General features: G+C 38.5%; 1 protein-coding gene across 3 annotated transcripts in view; it reads left to right on the forward strand.

Moving 5' to 3' along the window:
• Positions 1 to 17,980, forward strand: part of RABGAP1L (RAB GTPase activating protein 1-like) — an 828,259-nt gene that overhangs the window by 623,393 nt on the left and 186,886 nt on the right. For 2 of the 3 annotated variants that reach the window (XM_011981419.1, XM_011981418.1), the window contains exon 19: positions 13,354 to 13,482. In XM_011981419.1, the coding sequence (XP_011836809.1) occupies positions 13,354 to 13,482 (129 nt within the window). Of the gene's footprint in view, positions 1 to 1,320; positions 2,042 to 13,353; positions 13,483 to 17,980 lie in introns of those variants that run through there. The other variant, XM_011981420.1, reaches the window with a different exon arrangement.

Raw genomic sequence — 17,980 nt, forward strand, 5'->3', positions numbered from 1 at the left:
TCTCGATCTCCTGACCTTGTGATCCGCCCACCTCGGCCTCCCAAAGTGCTGGGATTACAGGCGTGAGCCACCGCGCCCGGCCTTAAATGTTAAATTTCTTAAAATTTTTGTTTTTCTGAGATTTTGGAAAAACGAAACCAAATAATATATTGTTAAGGGAGGCAGAATCTCCCTTCCTATTTCTTTAAGCTCATTTTCATAATTAATCTATTTCTTTAGGCCTACAGACATAAATCAACAAATATGTTTCTATTTGGTTATTTGTAGATACATAACTTATTTGTCAGAGTAGAAAACTAAGACTCACAAAATACATGCTCTGGCTCTCTTAGCCTTGTTTCTCTTTGTACCATGCTATAATTTTTATGGAGAAACCAACCTGGTACTTAAGAGAGCAACTACAGAACCACAGAATCAAGATGCTGAATATGGATTAGTTAATTGTTAGGATAAAGTTAAGAGACTGTCCCTACGGTGATTTTGTCATTTTGCCTTCATTTGGCTACAACTGATTATTTATTCACAAGTAAATTAATATAACACATTAGCACTAAGACTGTAAAATTTTGAACTATGGATAATTTTTATATTATTACTGGGGAAGGATTAATTTGATCAGAGATTATCAGAACATGTTTTCAACTATTAGCTGAGTGTTTGTCAAGGTCTGTGGCATACAGAAGTTATTTTTGCTTTAAGAATTTCAATTTTAATAGTTCTTTAAATGTATACTCTTAATATGTGGTAGGTTTTTATTATTTATCATATTGCTTGTTTACAGAAATCTTCCTTTTAATTATGGTCAGCCTTCCCAGAATCCTGAGATGCTTCTTGTATTTGCATTGCAAAAAGTCATTATTATTGCATAAACACTTCAACTTGAGGGTGTGTCATTTCTTGGATGCTTGGTCTTTGGCTCTTCTGTCCATACTCTATCAGTTCACCCCAATACCTCTCTTCTGTAGCAGTTTCAGTCATCTAATAAGGATTGGAACATCCCACTTTAAATACAAGATCTGTTCTTGTTGTTAGAAAGCAAGAGTGAATAAAGGTCAGCCGTTCAGATGACTGGCTGTCTGATTTTTTTCTGTGGGCATCACATGTTAGAAAAAGCTAGTTCATCTCTCTGTGGCTTAGGATTCAACAGCATAAGCTGTCAGACTAACACTGATTGAAGGTAGACTGAGAGGGGGAAGCGCATCTGTCCAATGGCTCGCCATTGGCTTCTTATTACAGCATTCTCCCCTGAGACACACTCTGCATGCTCATTCACCTACCTCCTCCTCTTCCCTCCCCTTCCTTTCCTACCCCTTCATTACTGATTCACAGCGAGAGGCAGCAGCAGCAGCAGCAGTAGCAGCAGCAGCAGCAACAACAGCGCTGCTTGTCACGAATCGGGATTGCAATGAGCTCATCCTTTTCTCCTTGCAGCTTCACAACTGCCCTGGCTTCCTGGCTACTGCTGCTGCTTCTTCTCACACATAGACACACACACACCCTTTCTCGCACACACATACACACACTCACACATTCTCACATGCTAGACCCTTCTAAGCAGCTTGTCCGTTTTTACACATGTATCTGAACTCTCCTGCATCACTCTTGGCCATTTTCTCGCATTCGATTGCTTTTGCCGTTTTTTATTTAGATCAGTACTTGATTTCATTTTCATTTTCCAGTCTACTTTGGGGTTCTCGCAGTGGATAATTAGCCAAAATGTTTTTCTTGTGGAGACATTAGCTGACAATTCCCACCACAGACTGGCTTGTACGTCCTCCCAGGGAGACCTAAACCTGGCTCCCCTCCCACCGCAGTTCTTAAAATTGTGGATAAGAGATCCATCTTTCTCATTCTGGATACCTACTTAGTGCTCATGGAAGAAGGGGTGCCCTGCCCAGCCCCAGCTGCTAAGCTCACACCTCCTGTCAAAAAGTCCCAGGACATGCACGACGAGAGGAGCAAGCTGGTGAATGAGTATGCGTGTCGAGTGCTGGAACTTCTGGGGATGGGGCATCGTCTGTTTGTGCCTCGGCTTCTGGCGGTGAGATTGTTTTTCATTGAACTTCATTTGTAGGGAATCTGCTTTCCTCTGTGAAAATTCCTTGTATCTCTGAAAGAGGCTTGTGGTCTCTGGTTTTCTTCTCCTTCTCCCCATTCTGCCGAGAAGGAAGTGCTGAGTGACCACTGCTGTGCAGCTCATTTGGAGCCTGGTCCACACCACCCCTTAATTGGTTAGAGGAGATCATGGCTCTTTTCTCAGAGCCCAGGGTCACATTAGTGGCATTATTTCTGTGGCAGCAAAAAAATGGTTTTCTGCCTGGCTAGGCTCAGCAATAAAGCAGAATACCCAAGTGCTTGATGTAGGCATTCTGTTATTTGTATCTCCAAAGGGTTAAATTTTACAACAGACATAGCAACTTATCTAGACTGCTTGTGGTTTGCTTTCTAACCTCCCCATTTGATTGCCAATTTGATTGTTGTTTTGTTTTGTTTTCTGATAGAGAATTTTACCACCTAAAAATACTTTGGTAGGAAATTGTAGGTTTGTCTCCTAGAATGATTGAACTGTTTATCTGTGAAACAGCTTAAAGCTGCTGGCTTCTGTGCTGTGAATCTGGGAAGTCTGACTTGCTTGTTATTTGGTTTCCTGAATAAGAGAAAAATCACCTTTCCTCCTTTCCTACCAAGGGTTAAAATTAAATACCCACAATCACTGTTGCAGGCTTGAGAACTATACCTAGCAACTATTCCATAAGGTAATTGGTTTACAGTAGTCCTATACCATTATGTGGTAATGGAATAAGAATAATTTAGCCTTGTCTGTTTTATAGAATGGAGTTTAATACCATTTTAGACTATTTCCTCATTATGGTTCTCTCATATTAAAGTCTTTTCAGTACAATATTTACATGACTGAATTTAACTCTTTTCTCTCACATATCTCCCTTCACTATAGTTCATCTCTATTTATACTTATCTTTACAATTACTAGTTCAGTCTTTATGTATGTATTTACATGCAAGTATAATTTCTTCTGTACAATCATAACAGACATGTTAGGTAGTCATGTAAATAAAAAATTTCCCATCCTAAGGAAAGTCTATTTGTCATTGCAAAACAAAGTTTGATGCAATGACTGGCATACAATTATAGGGGGGGTATTTTTGAGAAATACAATTTGTTTGTCATTTAAATAAGAAATAAAAAGAGCTGAAGACATGTGTTTTAATGTCCAGGTGAGGTCATTATTTCCGTGAACCCCATCTTTTTCTTAATAAAGGAGAAAACTAAGGATTCATGATTCTGTTAGAAAGGGTTTTTATTATTATTATTATTATTTTTGTAAGTGAAATAAGCATTTTATTTCAGGAGTTTTGATATTGTGAAATGCTAAACTATATTTCAACAAATTCTCTACATCTCTGAGGAATCAGGATTGGTCTAATATATTTCTGCATCCTAAAGACCACTCAACTTTGTGACTCAAAGGCTTTCAATGGTAACTTTCCAGTAATTTGGTACCACCTCTCTTTGGCATTTACATTTTCATTGTTTTGAAGGAAAACATAAATTGGTAATTAAGAATATTTTGCGTATTCAACTCTGCATTAGGGATGAATTTAAACTGCCTCTAGTTTGAAAAAATTAATTAGCAATAAAATCCACAGGGAGTTGGGCTCTCAAGCTTGAGATCTTCGGAGGTGATGTATATCTGTGTGTTGCAATTGTACCAACTCTGTTTGGTTGCCAAATTAGGCATCTGAAGTAGCACATCTCTCAGGTGGTCTTGAGACATTACTTAGGCTCTATCAGTTAGAGCCTAAGTAATAATGCCACTTGCATTATGTGTGAAAAGCGTATGCTGGGCCAGACGCAGTGGCTCATGCCTGTATTCCCAGCACTTTGGGAGGCCAAGGCAGGCAGATCACCTGAGGTTGGGAGTTTGAGACCAGCCTGACCAACATGGAGAAACCCCGTCTCTACTAAAAATACAAAATTAACTGGGCGTGGTGGTGCATGCCTATAGTCCCAGCTACTCGGGAGGCTGAGACAGGAGAATTGCTTGAATCTGGGAGGCAGAGGTTGTGGTGAGCCAAGATCGCACCATTGCACTCCAGCCTGGGCAACAATAGCTAAACTCCATCGCAAACAGAAAAAGAAAAAGAAAAGCATATGCTGATTTATCTTTGGGGCTACTTGAAAATCTCTGGCTTTGTTTTACACCGTTGCACTTGAAAAATTATTGGTAATACCAGGATACTCTACATTTTTGGAAATTACAAGTTCTTTAATTAGCAATATGGCTGTGAGTTAGGATCTGCTGTTCAGTAAGTTACTGCTCAAAGTTTAGCATGTGTACCAGGGGGAGGTTGTTCAGCCTTGTGTTATTGAACTGGCTAATAATGTGGGATCAATGGCTAATCTGCACAGGGCAGTCCTAAGAGGAATCCTGCTACATGCGGTTTTGCAATCTTTTCATTTCTAGTCAAGAGAAAGTACTAAAGTTAAAATATCTCTTTACCTTTTTAGTCATGTTTTAAACATGAATGCTTGTGGATTAAGCACATACAAGTATTTTATTTTACTTTTAAGACCCCAGTATTTTTTTTTCATTATAAAACAAGTCATTTTTTAAAAAATCAAATAAATGAAGATTTACCAAGACAGTGTTGTGGATTTGGGCTCTGAGCCTTATTACTTATTGTTCCCTGATTCACAGAGGGATCATCAAACTACTAGAACTCTAGGCTTCTATAACCTTCAGTTGTAAGAAGGTTACTGATATAATAGAGGATGCACATTTGGAATTTTTGCTTGTTACCCTTCAAAGGTACACCCAGTAAAGGACAATTTTCCTTTAATTAATCAGGTATAAGCATCTCATTTTAGATATTACCACAAGGCCTAAATTCTATACATAGATTCACCAAACATGTTTTTTTTTTTTTTTTTTTTTTTTTTGTGAAATTAAAATACTGAAACAGGAGATGCAAATATCCTAGACATCAGCTAAGTGGTATTTCCCTTTTCTAAAGCCTGTACTTTCAAATGATTCTCAGAGCTCCAGAAATTTTTACCTGAATAAAAATTCTGTTAGATACCGTAACTAAAGGAAAAACAAGCCATCTAGGGTAAAGATAGTGAAGATAAGAAATAGAATCACAGTTAGATTTTTTTTTTTTTCAAATAGTCCCCTAAAAGAATCAAACCTAGAATCTGCTGCTTATTAGAGGCCCTTAAAGAAAGATTTATTCAAGAATAGAGAGAAGTTTGGAATAGAAGCATCTGGAGCTAATACTCAAACAGTGGAACTATTTCCACCCACCTTATCTCTTTCAAAAAAAAAAATCAGGCCAGGCCCAATGCCTCACTCCTGTAATCCCAGCACTTTTTGGGAGGCTGAGGTGGGCGGATCACCTGAGGTCAGGAGTTCAAGACCAGCCTGGCTAACATGACAAAACCCCATCTCCTAAAAATACAAAAATTAGTCAGGTGTGGGGGTGGGCGCCTGTAATCACAGCTACTCTGGGAGGCTGAGGCAAGAGAATCACTTGAACCTAGAAGGCTGAATCTGCAGTAAGCCCAGATTGCACTCCAATCTGGGTGACAGAATGAGATTCCATCTCTAAATAAATAAATAAATAAATAAATAAATAAATATCACCTTAAAATGTGATACTCTTGCACTGAATTTTTCAGTGGGAAAAACACATTGAAAATGGTATCAGCAGTGGCATGTGGCCAGAGTCCATACTCTGTAAGTGTGTGATATTTGGAGAAGGAGAAACTTTGACTTTACTCGTGTTCAGAATCTCCCCTTTTCCCTCTGGATTTTTTTTTTCTTTTTTTTTTTTTTTGAGATAGGGTCTCAGTCACCCAGGCTGGAGTGCAGTGGTGTGATTTTTGGCTCACTGCAAGCCCCACCTCCCAGTCTCAGGCAATCCTCCCACCTCAGCCTCCTGAGTAGCTAGGACTACAGGCGCCCCCCACCATGCCTGGCTAATTTTTGTATTTTTTGTAGAGATGAGGTTTCATCTCATCTCTACAAAATTTGAAAGGCTGTTCTTCACCTGGGAAATTCTTTCCAAGGCTGCTCTAAAACTCCTGAGCTCAAGCGGTCTCTCCAGCTTGGCCTTCCAAAGTGTTGGGATTATAGGTGTGAGCCACCATGCCCGGCCTCCCTCTGGATTTTTAATTTTTGCTACTTATATGCCATAAGAAGTTATCAGACCATTATATGTTAAAATTAGTGTTAGCTAGAGTTTGAATACAGCTACTCATTTTCCACAGTGAATCGAAGGAGGGTTGATTATACATACACAAATGATCTAGCTGTCCCTTTTAGTAGCCATTTTAAGGTTCTGTTTTGATCAGATTTCTTATGCTGATAAATTGCATCACAATCTTGTTTGTTTTTAACTTTGTGGACTTTCTTAAAACATTAATTTTAAGGAAAGATGAAAGAGCAGAGGAGAATTATGTCTTCCCCTTTTACCTCTGTTGTTAACAACTGCAAGGATTGCTCTTTAAAGAGAGATTACAACTTATAACAGAAGTTAAAAACCCAAATGCAGAAGTTGCCATGTATACTTCTGATACCCCCAAAAAATCTAAAAATCAATTTTTATATAAAAATAAGTCCTAAATATATTCCGTAATTTCCATTTTATACATCTTGACTTTTGAATACTGGATATGCTTTAAGTGGAGCCTTAATAAATTCATGGAACAAATTTATGTCGATATCTATTGTGTGCCAGGCAATTTGCTTAATTCATATCACTGGGGTAAGTGCAAAGGATACTTACATTAACATTCTACTTACCTTTCCCTCTGGGTATTTCTTCCTACCTACTTGAAAGGAAAAAGAAGTAGGACTTGTTTAAATGACTTTACTTTTATCTTTTTATATAGTTCTATTCAAATGAAGAAAGAAGTAATGTCACCTTTGAAATGTAATTGGTAAACATGGTTCATATTATTTAAAAGGATTTGTCAGAAAGCTCAGGGAGCAAAAAGATGGTTGTTTAGTAGAGCCACTAATTTCAAAAAGTTATTCTTTATTAGTTCTTACTTTATTTTATTTTATTTTTGGAGCCAAAGTCTCACTCTGTTGCCCAGGCTGAAGTGCAGTGGTGTGATATCGGCTCACTGCAGCCTCCACCTCCTGGGTTCGTGCAATTCTCCTGCCTCAGCCTCCCAAGTAGCTGGGACTACAGGCATGTGCCACCACGCCCAGCTAATTTTTATATTATCAGTAGAGATGAGGTTTTTGCCATGTTGATCAGGCTGGTTTCAAACACCTGACCTCAAGTGATTCACTCTCCTCGGATTCCCAAAGTGCTGGGATTATAGGTGTGAGCCACCGCGCCCGGCCTGTTAGTTCTTATGTAAAAGCTGGTAGAGTTATTTTCTTTATTTCCAAGGGAAGAAAACATGCCTTTGCTTATTCAAATTGTCTAAATCCTATTCATATTATCTTCTGGCTAACATTACTTAACTAATGTTGGGAAAGGAGTTGCGTTTTCATTATTTTACTCTTCCCTCGCCATTGTTCTGAAAGCAAAACAGAAAAGCTCTAAGAATTTCCCAGTTGAAGAACAGCCTTTCCAGTTTAAGTCAGTTTTTCTAGCCTGAAAGGATTTTGTACAGTGAGCACAGATGTATAATTGTAAACCAGAAGCCAGCACAACCTATTTTGAGTACTTGGTTTGGCTTTCGAAGTATTAGTTTGCCTTTTAGGGGTACATTTTTAAAGCATAGATCTTATGATCACAAGATCATGCGTTAAGCCTCTTCATTGTCAGGGTAAGGGCTTAGTATTCCTACAGTTATAAACTCAATTATAAGCACTAATTATCTGCATAGCCAGCTCATTAATAATTAGTATGTGTGCAGGCGTGGTAACTCACTCCTGTAATCATAGCTACTAGGAAGGCTGAGGCAGGAGAATGGCTTGAGACCAGGAGTTAAAAACCAGTCTGGGCAACATAGCAAGACCCCATCTGTAAAACAGACAAACAAACAAAAAAAACCAAATTTGCCAGGTGTGGTGGCGCATGCCTGCAGTCCAAGCTACTAGGAAGGCTGATGCAGGAGGATTGCTTAAGCCCAGGAGTTTGAGGCTCTAGTGAGCTCTGATTGAGTTAATGCACTCCAGACTGGATGACAGAGCAAGACCCTGTCTCTAAAAGAGTAACAACAATAATAACAATAATTAGTACTAGGATGGTGAGATAGTAGTACTAGGATGGTGAGAACTGGTTCTGGAACCCTGGTTGAAGCCATGTTTTATTTTCATAAACAGCACTGCTACTTATGTTTTAGACTAACAACATTACATTAATGCTTGACATTCATAAAGCTTATTTATTTATTTATTTTGAGACAGAGTCTCACTCTGTCACCTAGGCCGGAGTGCAGTAGTGCAATATCAGCTCACTGCAACCTCCATGTCCCGGGTTCAAGCAATCCTCCTGCCTCAGCCTCCAGAGTAGCTGGGATTACAGGCGCGTGCCATCACGCCCAGCTAATTTTTGTATTTTTAGTAGATATAGGGCTTCACCATGTTGACCAGGCTGGTCTCGAACTCCTGACCTCAAAGTGATCCACCCGCCTTGGCCTCCCAAAATGCTGGGATTACAGGTGTGAGCCACTGTACCTGGTCTGTAAGACACATATATTTAACAAAATAATATGTACAGGATGATTCAAATTTTGTTAAATATGTGTAAGATATGTATGTAATGATGGAGGAAAGGACTATAAATAATCTAATAAAATATTAATTATGTTTATCCCTGTAGTCAGACCTTATGTTAGGCTTTTAAAAAAAATTTTTATTTTGGGCCATGAATATGTAATCAAGAAAAATTGCATGACCCCACCATGTGGACAATACACATACATATGTACGATTTATGATTGAAAAAGTATTCTTTTAAAAAAAAAAAGCCAAACGACTTTTGATAAGTTCTTAGTGAAACATCCAAATCTTTGCAGAACAAGAAGTGTCTGTCCCTGGATTGTAGAGGGAAAAACCTTTTAGATACAGTTGTCAGCAAATGGAGAGTTATCTCTGTAAGCTTATAATCTGCTTATGGCATTACAAAGGCATTTGAGGTGATACTTAATGATTATGGAAGTCTCTCAAAGATAGAAAATTGGAGGAAAAAACCCATTAGAATCAAAGTAGGACTAACTACAGGTTGTCTTCTAGAATACTGGCAAGCAAGGTTTTTGTTTTATGTGTTTTTTGCTTACTGGCGTTTTTGTTTTCATTCACAATGAAATTAGGTGTATTGTAGCGCATAAGAAGAATATAAGTTCTTGCAATTTAGATTGCCCACTTTATGGAATTAAAAATATCAATGAGGCCAGGCACAGCGGTTCACATCTGTATTCCCAACACTTTGGGAGGCCTAGGTGGGAGGACTGCCTAAGGCCAAGAGTTTGAGATCAGCCTGTGCAACATAGCGAGACCCCCATCTCTACCAAAAACAAAACAAAACAACAACCAAAAAAAAATTATTTTTTTTTTCTTTTTGAGATGGAGTCTCGCTCTATCGCCCAGGCTGGAGTGCCATGGTGTGATCTCGGCTTGCTGCACGCTCCACCTCCTGGGATCACGCCATTCTGTCTCAGCCTCCCGAGTAGCTGGGACTACAGGTGCCTGCCACCATACTTGGCTAATTTTTTTTTTTTGTATTTTTAGTAGAGATGGGGTTTCACTGTGTTAGCCAGGATGGTCTTGATCTCCTGACATCGTGATCCGCCCATCTCAGCCTCCCAAAGTCCTGGGATTACAGGCATGAGCCACTGCACCCAGCCAAAAAAATATATATTAATACATAGCTGGCATGGTGGCACACGCATGTAGTCCTAGCTACTCAGGAGCCTAAGGCAGGAAGGTCTCTTGAGCTCAGGAGTTTGAGGTTGCAGTGAGCTATATTGCACCATTGCACTCCAGCCTGGGCAACAAATCGAGGCCCTGTCTCAAAAAACAAAAAAGAAACAAACAAAAAATCAGTGAGAGCAAGGTACTGCTTTTAGCCACTAAGATATCTATTTTTGAGCATGTTTGAGCAACACAGATACTATCACCCCTTATATTTCTTTTGGAGCTCAAAAGATGCGTTCTTATGCCTTAAATTAGTTCATTCTCAAGTACTTGTGTGTGTGTGTGTGTGTGTTTGAGACAGAGTTTCACTCTTGTTGCCCAGGCTGGAATGCAATGGCGCAATCTCGGCTCTCTGCAACCTCCACCTCTTGGGTTCAAGTGATTCTCCTGCCTCAGCCTCCCAGATAGCTGGGATTACAGGCATGAGCCACCACGCCTGGCTAATTTTGTTTTATATTTTTAGTAGAGATGGAGTTTCACTGTATTGGTCAGGCTGGTCTCAAACCCCTGACCTCAAGTGATCCACCTGCCTCAGCCTCCCAAAGTGCTGGGATTACGAGTGTGAGCCACCAAGCATGGCCTCATTCTCAAATACTTGTGATTAAAGATATTCCCATTTTTAAAATGGGAAAACTTACATAGCACTGCAAGTTTGCCAAAATTGAAATTAAAATGAATTTATTACATTCTTTGCAACCTTGAGTACCTTTAATGTGTCAAGTACTCCAGAGGCCAAGGTTAGCAAATTGAATAAGATGCAGCTTTCACACCTTTGTATACTTGAGCCTCCCTGCCCCATGGTTGCCAGATCTCTCTTCTTGAGCTTAACTGAGCTGGGCGATCCATGTGATATGCAGGAATATCAACACCAACAATGTCTAGGAAAGGACAGCCACAGGGAACTCTGGCTTCTTGTGTCCAGAGACTCAAGCTGAGTTGGGCTTCAGCCCCACCCTGGTGGGAACCTCATTGCTGTACCCTCCCTGAGACTATTAGCCTCTCCCAAGCAGCATCTCTGCCTACATGGCCATCCCTGCTTGACCAGAGGTCCAGTGTGTGAGAACATAGGATTCCTCATTCTTGATCCCTATCTATCTGCCTTTGTGTGTGCTAAAAGGCTGGATTTGAAATTAGGCCTTGGCAATATTAGAAAATTAGATAACTGTGCTACTGTCTGCAGAGAAGAGATTGCCCATCACCATTTTGGGGCATCTGTTTCCAGGTAACTAGAGGTTAATTGCACTAAAAATAGAAGAGGTGCCTTCAGAGGACTTTCAGTAGTGAAGAAAGGGTTAATCCTGTTTCTCCACAAACCCTGGAAGCAGTTTGTCTGGAATGGTCCAAACCATTACCAGAGAGCTAATCATCAGTACTGGTATTATACATGAAAAAGGAAGGCTGGGGATGTGTAGTATGTCTGGTAGAATTGGTAGCTGGATGCTTTCCCCCATAATTCAGCAATTGGTATTTTAGTTAGAAAGGCTCTCTTCAGACTGAAGTTGTTTCCAGTAACTGCCTTTTCCAACTAAGTTAAGGTGAGTTGAGAGCATGCTAAGCATTCTCCACTACTTGTTGCTATCGCATCTGTATATTTATGAGGAAAGAGAAATCTGAGATATACTGGAGTTTTTTGTTTTTTCATTACTACTGTTAGCCTAGCTCCATTGTTTGATTACTAATTTGTGGACCTTTGTGAAACTGTCTGGTGTGAATATGTTCTTTTCTTTCACATTTCTGTTTAAAGGGCAGGGGAAAAGGGAAGCAAACTGTAGCAAAAGAGAGATGAAAGTAGATTTCATTCATTTATTCTGTTACAAATTTTAATTGAGTGCCTCCTATATTCTGGTCATTGTTCTTGTTGCTGTGGATATAGCAGTGAAAAAGACAGACAGAGAGGGGAAGAAGGGGAACAGATGTAAAACTGGAAAGTGAATTAGTGGGGAATGGGCTGGGAGGAAGAATTTAAGTGCTCAGAGAAGGTCTCACTCAGATCTTATATTGGAGCCAAAATGTAGATTACAAGATGTTGCTAAGATTGGACTACATGTCTTGCTAGTCATGATAATGACTTGGACCAGGGTGGTGATGACGAAAACTGAGACCCTGTTACAAGCAGGAATTTCTCTGGCCTGCTGCCTACTTTTTCAGTGCAGTCTTTAATCAGCTTTACATTTAAATTTAAATAAAGTAATATTTTGACATAGCACATAGTTATGTGATTTCTGGGTGCTTTTTTTAATTGTTGAAGTTTTTGACTATTAATTACTGACTGTAAAACATCTAATTTGTTTTTGGCTTCTATATACTGATCTTCCTAAATCTATATATATCACAGTGTTTGTGAAAGTTGTTTATAGCTGTTTATTAAAATATTTATTGTCTTTCTTATTATAAAAGCGTTATACAGAAAGTATAACAAAATATAATGAAAAAAATAACCTGCAGGGTGCAGTGACCCACGCCTGTAATCCCAGCACTTTGGGAGGCTGAGGTGGGAAGATACCCTGAGGCCAGGAGTTATCAGCTTGGGAAACAGAGTGAGACCCCCATCTCTATAAAAAAAAAAATTACAAGTAGCTGGGTGTGGTGGTGTGTGCCTGTAGTTCCATCTGCTCAGGAGGCTGAGGCGGGAGGATCACTTGAGCCTGGGAGGTTGAGGTTGCAGGGAGCCATGATTGCACTATGCACTCCCACCTGGGCAACAGAAGGAGACCCTGTCTCAAGAAAAGTAAAAATAAATGGTAACCCATGATTCCACTTTACAGATAAACATTTTGTTTTCTTTTTAGTCTTTTTTCTGCACACAGATATATTTATTTCCAAGTGTTTTTTTATTTTTTGAAGTAGTAAATTTGGTAAACAATAGTTTTCATAAGAGCAGTAGTTAGGTGTTTTGTTTCATTTACTTTTTCATAGCCTTCTTCAAGGTATGGGATCAATTTCCTATTCTTTTCACTTGAACTGCTGCTGTCATTAGTTGAAAAGCCATCTTCCCATTAGGTGTTTATTGTGTAATTCTGATGTATTTTGATTATATTTTCTATGTCTTCAGCCAGCTTTTTAATAATATCCTTAAAATGTTCATTGAGCTGAAGTCACAGATTAGTCCTTGAGTTCAGTTTCTTTTCCTTTTTTAGATTTATTCTTTTCTCAGAACTATAACATGGTAAGCTTTGCCAGAAATCATCATTCTAATTTTCAGCTAATATAAATTCAGTATGTTAGTTTGTTAATTAACTCTTAGATTGCTTCTATGATTTATGGTGATTTATTTCAGCTGATAGCAGTATCATCTAAATATTGAAATGTTAGAAATATCTTCTTAAAATGTTTGAATTAACTTAGATCTTAACTATAGAAGTATATTCAAGAAAATATAAATTATTTTTGAAATATATTTGTCCTCAAAGCAGGATGAAATGTAATGATGATTCTTGATTATTATTTTGCAGACTTCAAAGGAAGACCTTCTGCAGGCTGATTTTGAAGGTGCTTTAAAGTTCTTTAGAGTTCAGCTTCCAAAGAGATACAGGGCAGAGGAAAATGCAAGAAGACTGATGGAGCAGGCTTGCAATATTAAAGTAAGACATATGAGTTTTTATATAATAAAGGTAAAATATGAGTGCGGAATAATACAGCAAATTATGTAAAAAAATTTTTATATGTTGCAAGGTTTGATTATGTTTAAGGTTAGATTGTGTATGAACTGGTTTCTCCCAGATGTGTTTGCCAGGCTAATATGTGTATAGTAGCTGTACTTTCTAGTAGGACTTAGAGTGAAAGTTGGCAGGCTTAGATTATAACAATAGGAAGACAAACATTTATCTCATAGGTGGGGCTCTAGAGTGGGCTGCTGTGATAGTGGTTTCCATGGAAGCAGACTTAGTATTTAGCTTTTGCCATCTGTTTTAAGATTATTTAGGACAAAGCAAGAAAAGATTTCTTAGGCAATGCTTTCATTTCTCTAAGGGACTTGGAAAATTTGAATCTTGATCTGCCCATTCCCATCCCACACCTGCCAAATATCTCTGGATACATTGTCACATGTCTGATAAAACTAAACACATTTTATAAATCAATTTGAAATTGAAAACTCTTTCCAGATAGTTGTAGTATTAAGGTGAGAGAGCATTCTTAAAATATTTGGAACCAATTTACTGATGCTAATTCTTATACCTCTACAATATGCCAACCATAACATAAATATAAATTGTTTTCCTAAACAAACAGAGATCCTGGTCTTAGGGACTTTACATTCTTGCAGAAGGAAACAGAAAATAAGCAACATAATAAATATATTATTTATTTAACATGTTAGAAGGTGATAAACAGCTGTGAAAAAAAAAAGAGTAGGAGAAGATAAAGGGAAATTGGATTGGTGGGGGAGCAAAGGTTATGATTGTTATTAGATAGTCAGCATGGACCTCACTGAGTCAACAAAGGAGATGAAAGATTAGTCATGGAGATGTCCCAGGGAAAAGCTTTCTAGGCAGAGGCAACAGCCAGTTGAAAGGCCCAGAGACTGTCTCATGCCTGGGTGGGCTTGAGGAACAGCAAGGTCAGTGCAGCTGGAGTGAAGTCAATGAAATGGGAGTAGTAGGAATGCTCACAAAGAGCCAGAAAATGTAGACCATTGTAAGCATTTAGGCTTTACTTTGAGCGAAGCAGGGAGCTCTTGCAGGGTTTTTAGTGGAGCAGTGATATGATCTGTCTGAGGTTTTTAAAGGATCACAATGGCTATTTTGTTAAAAACAACTGTAGGAAGGTAAGAGAGGTAGGGACATCAGACAGGAGATTTTGGAGTAATCCTCTTGAGAGATGATAGACTGAACCAGGGTGTTAACAGTGGAGACAGAGATGGAGATGGAGTGGAGATGGAGATGGTTGGAACCTGGGTATTTTTGAAAGAGAACCAAAAAGATTTCATGATATATTAAATGTGAGTGTGAGAAGAAAAGAAGAGTTAAAATGATTGCACAAATTTTGAAGTACGCAACTAGGAGATAAGAGTCACCATCAGTGTATTAAGCATATTACTTCAAAGGTACTTTGACCAGACTTCTTTTAGGCACCAGAGCCACTGTAACATTTTTTTGTGTAACACAATTATTTTGAATTTAAAGCAAATTATAAATATTAAAAAGTACAGTTCAACACTGAAAGTAAGTAACTGGGCAGAAAAATATTATTTTGTCTTTCAAGTGAGCTTTATATTCAAAGAGATCATTTTCCAAAGCTATCGTAAGAAAGATGGATTTCTGAAGTTTTCATTCTGAAATGAAAACTCTTGAAAGCCTTCACGACTGGTTGTTTTATTTGGCCAAAGTCTAAACCACATTTATTTGTAACTTTGAAAGTATATTCTAGGCCGGGTGCGGTGGCTCAAGCCTGTAATCCCAGCACTTTGGGAGGCCGAGATGGGCGGATCATGAGGTCAGGAGATCGAGACTATCCTGGCTAACACGGTGAAACCCCGTCTCTACTAAAAATACAAAAAATTAGCCGGGCGAGGTGGCGGGCACCTGTAGTCTCCGCTACATAGGAGGCTGAGGCAGGAGAATGGCATGAACCCGGGAGGCGGAGCTTGCAGTGAGCTGAGATCCGGCCACTGCGCTCCAGTCTGGGCAACAGAGCGAGGCTCCATCTCAAAAAAAAATAAAAAAAAGAAAGTATATTCTAGTGGGCATGATGCCTTTGACTGAATTTTGTGGGTGGTGAATTTGAAAGGTAGGCTTCAGCCAACTGATTGTTTTGGAGATGCCAGAGGGAAGTATTGTAAATTGGGTCAATGCTGTAGGCATCCTTTAAAATAAAATATTTATTTCTAAGAATATAAGAGTGGAGAAATAAGAAGTACAGGTAAGGTGAAAAGTTAAAGGTTTTTAAGGGAAATCTCAGAGCATTGGCAAGTCACTGAGGACAAAAAAAACAAAAAACAGTAAAACAATTGAAAAACATGAAATGTATAGGGAAAAATTTTTTCTCCAACATAATTTATGAAGTTCCTGGAGGTGGCTAGTTATTATCAGTCCAGAAACATGGGATCTGAGAGATGGAGAAGCATAAAATGTTAGAAAACAAGTTCAAAATATAATCCAAATGGACTGTTCCTGGAAGGGAAGTGCTGGGTACAACCAGAATAAATGTTTTTGGACATGAATAGGGAAATATGAATATTTTTAAAGCTTTTAATGTGGTTTCAATAATTTAAAATGTTTAATAATTTAATATGTTTTAATAGTTTTTTTGTAGGGTTTTCTTTGCATTGTCTAAGGAGAATGCCTTTTTCTTGGGTATTTAAGACAGTATCCACAGGACACCATTTCATTTATAACATACAATTGTAGAGTGAATGATTGTGAAGCAGATATGAGGTGAAACTGAAAGAAGGAAGACACGAGTAGTCCAGTATTGGGCTGGGATTGTGCTGGGACTAGAATGTGGGTCTCCAATCCAAAGATCTAAAATTGTCTTTAAACCAAGACCTAGATTTTGGTTGCTTTTATGTCAAGACTGTGACTACATGTACGTACTTATATACAAACATAACTGAAGAGATACTTACCCTTACACTGAGGCACTCTGATGTTTTTTGTTCTATTATATTGTATTTCCTTTTTTTTTTTCCCGAGATGGAGTCTCATTCTGTTGCCCAGGCTGGAGTGCAGTGGCGCAATCTCTGCTCACTGCAACCTCCCAGGTTCAAGCAATTCTTCTGCCTCAGCCTCCCGAGTAGCTGGGACTGCAGGCATATGCCACCACACCCGGCTATATTTGTATTTTTAGTAGAGACAGAGTTTCACCATGTTGGCCAGGCTGGTCTCGAACTCCTGACCCCAAGTAATCCATCACCTCAGCCTCCCAATGTGCTGGGATTACAGGTGTGAGCCACCATTGCCCAGCCTATTGTATTGTATCCTATTCTATTTTAAACTTCTCCCCAGATCCCAAGAAAATCCCCAAACCAAAAGACTGACCACAACCCACTAAATCGATTTTACAATAGCTTGTAGCTTTGAAAAAACACCAAGACCTGTCCCACCATTCCTACCACCTCCCCATTCCCCATTCTGATCTACCACAACCCATGAGAGGCTGTAGACGATGAGGTGTTACAATAAATAATGGAAGTGCATGTGTGGATAAGGATGTGAGTCATCATGCCATCATTACAGCAGCTTGTGCTGGCAGTTGGAACTTTTAGGAGATGATGGACTTACAGACTGAGACTTATGTGTTAGACAAAGCATTCATGGACAAAGGTGACTGCAGGCATGGAATAGGCAAGAAACTCCTTATCCATAGCCTGTTTAAGATTAAAGATAGAATTTCTGCCAAAAATAATCACGTTTTTAAAATTTTAAAATTGTTTGCAAAGTTGGTGTTATATATAGTTGTATCTTTTTTGAATGGACATGTTCCCATTGAATTACTCCCCAAAATAATCACTTTCCTTTAATTTTAAGGAACTGTAACCAGTGATTTCAGTGAAACTGAAACTGATTTTAAAATAGTGCAGCAGTTGCAAGCAAAAAATAACTTGTTAGCTCTGTATGTGGTTTATTTCTGTGAATGTACCAACAAGATTTGTTAATAAAGCACATTAGATTGGATAAATAATTTTATTTTTCTAAAACTTGCATGACATTAAGTATCAGGAACATTTTCAATAGCTTCTAAACTGGTAATTTAACTAATGTGATTCCAGGTTATTCTAATACCCTTCTGTTCCTATGGTTTCAACTAGGCTAAAATCAGAAAACATATTGACCCATCAGGCTTTACTTTGAATAGTCATTTGGTTACTTTCAATATTGAAATCAAGACCTAAATAAAAGATGCTTAAAGTGCCTAATATGAATATCCTGTACTTTCCCAGGGAGTCAGTTTGTATTAAATATCATAATTTGATTTTTGCCTTATAGTTAAAAATTCTATCATTGCAGAGCTTCTTAAATTTGGGTTTTGGCTTCAGAGACTCTGAATTACCAGAAATTTGAATTTCTTTGTATGAACGTATGAGCATTTTGTTTTTCTTGGTAACATAATATATAGCCTTTTTTTTTTTTTTTTTTTTTT

The sequence above is a fragment of the Mandrillus leucophaeus genome, unplaced genomic scaffold (genome assembly GCF_000951045.1).
Source record: "Mandrillus leucophaeus isolate KB7577 unplaced genomic scaffold, Mleu.le_1.0 Scaffold226, whole genome shotgun sequence".
NCBI lineage: Eukaryota > Metazoa > Chordata > Mammalia > Primates > Cercopithecidae > Mandrillus > Mandrillus leucophaeus.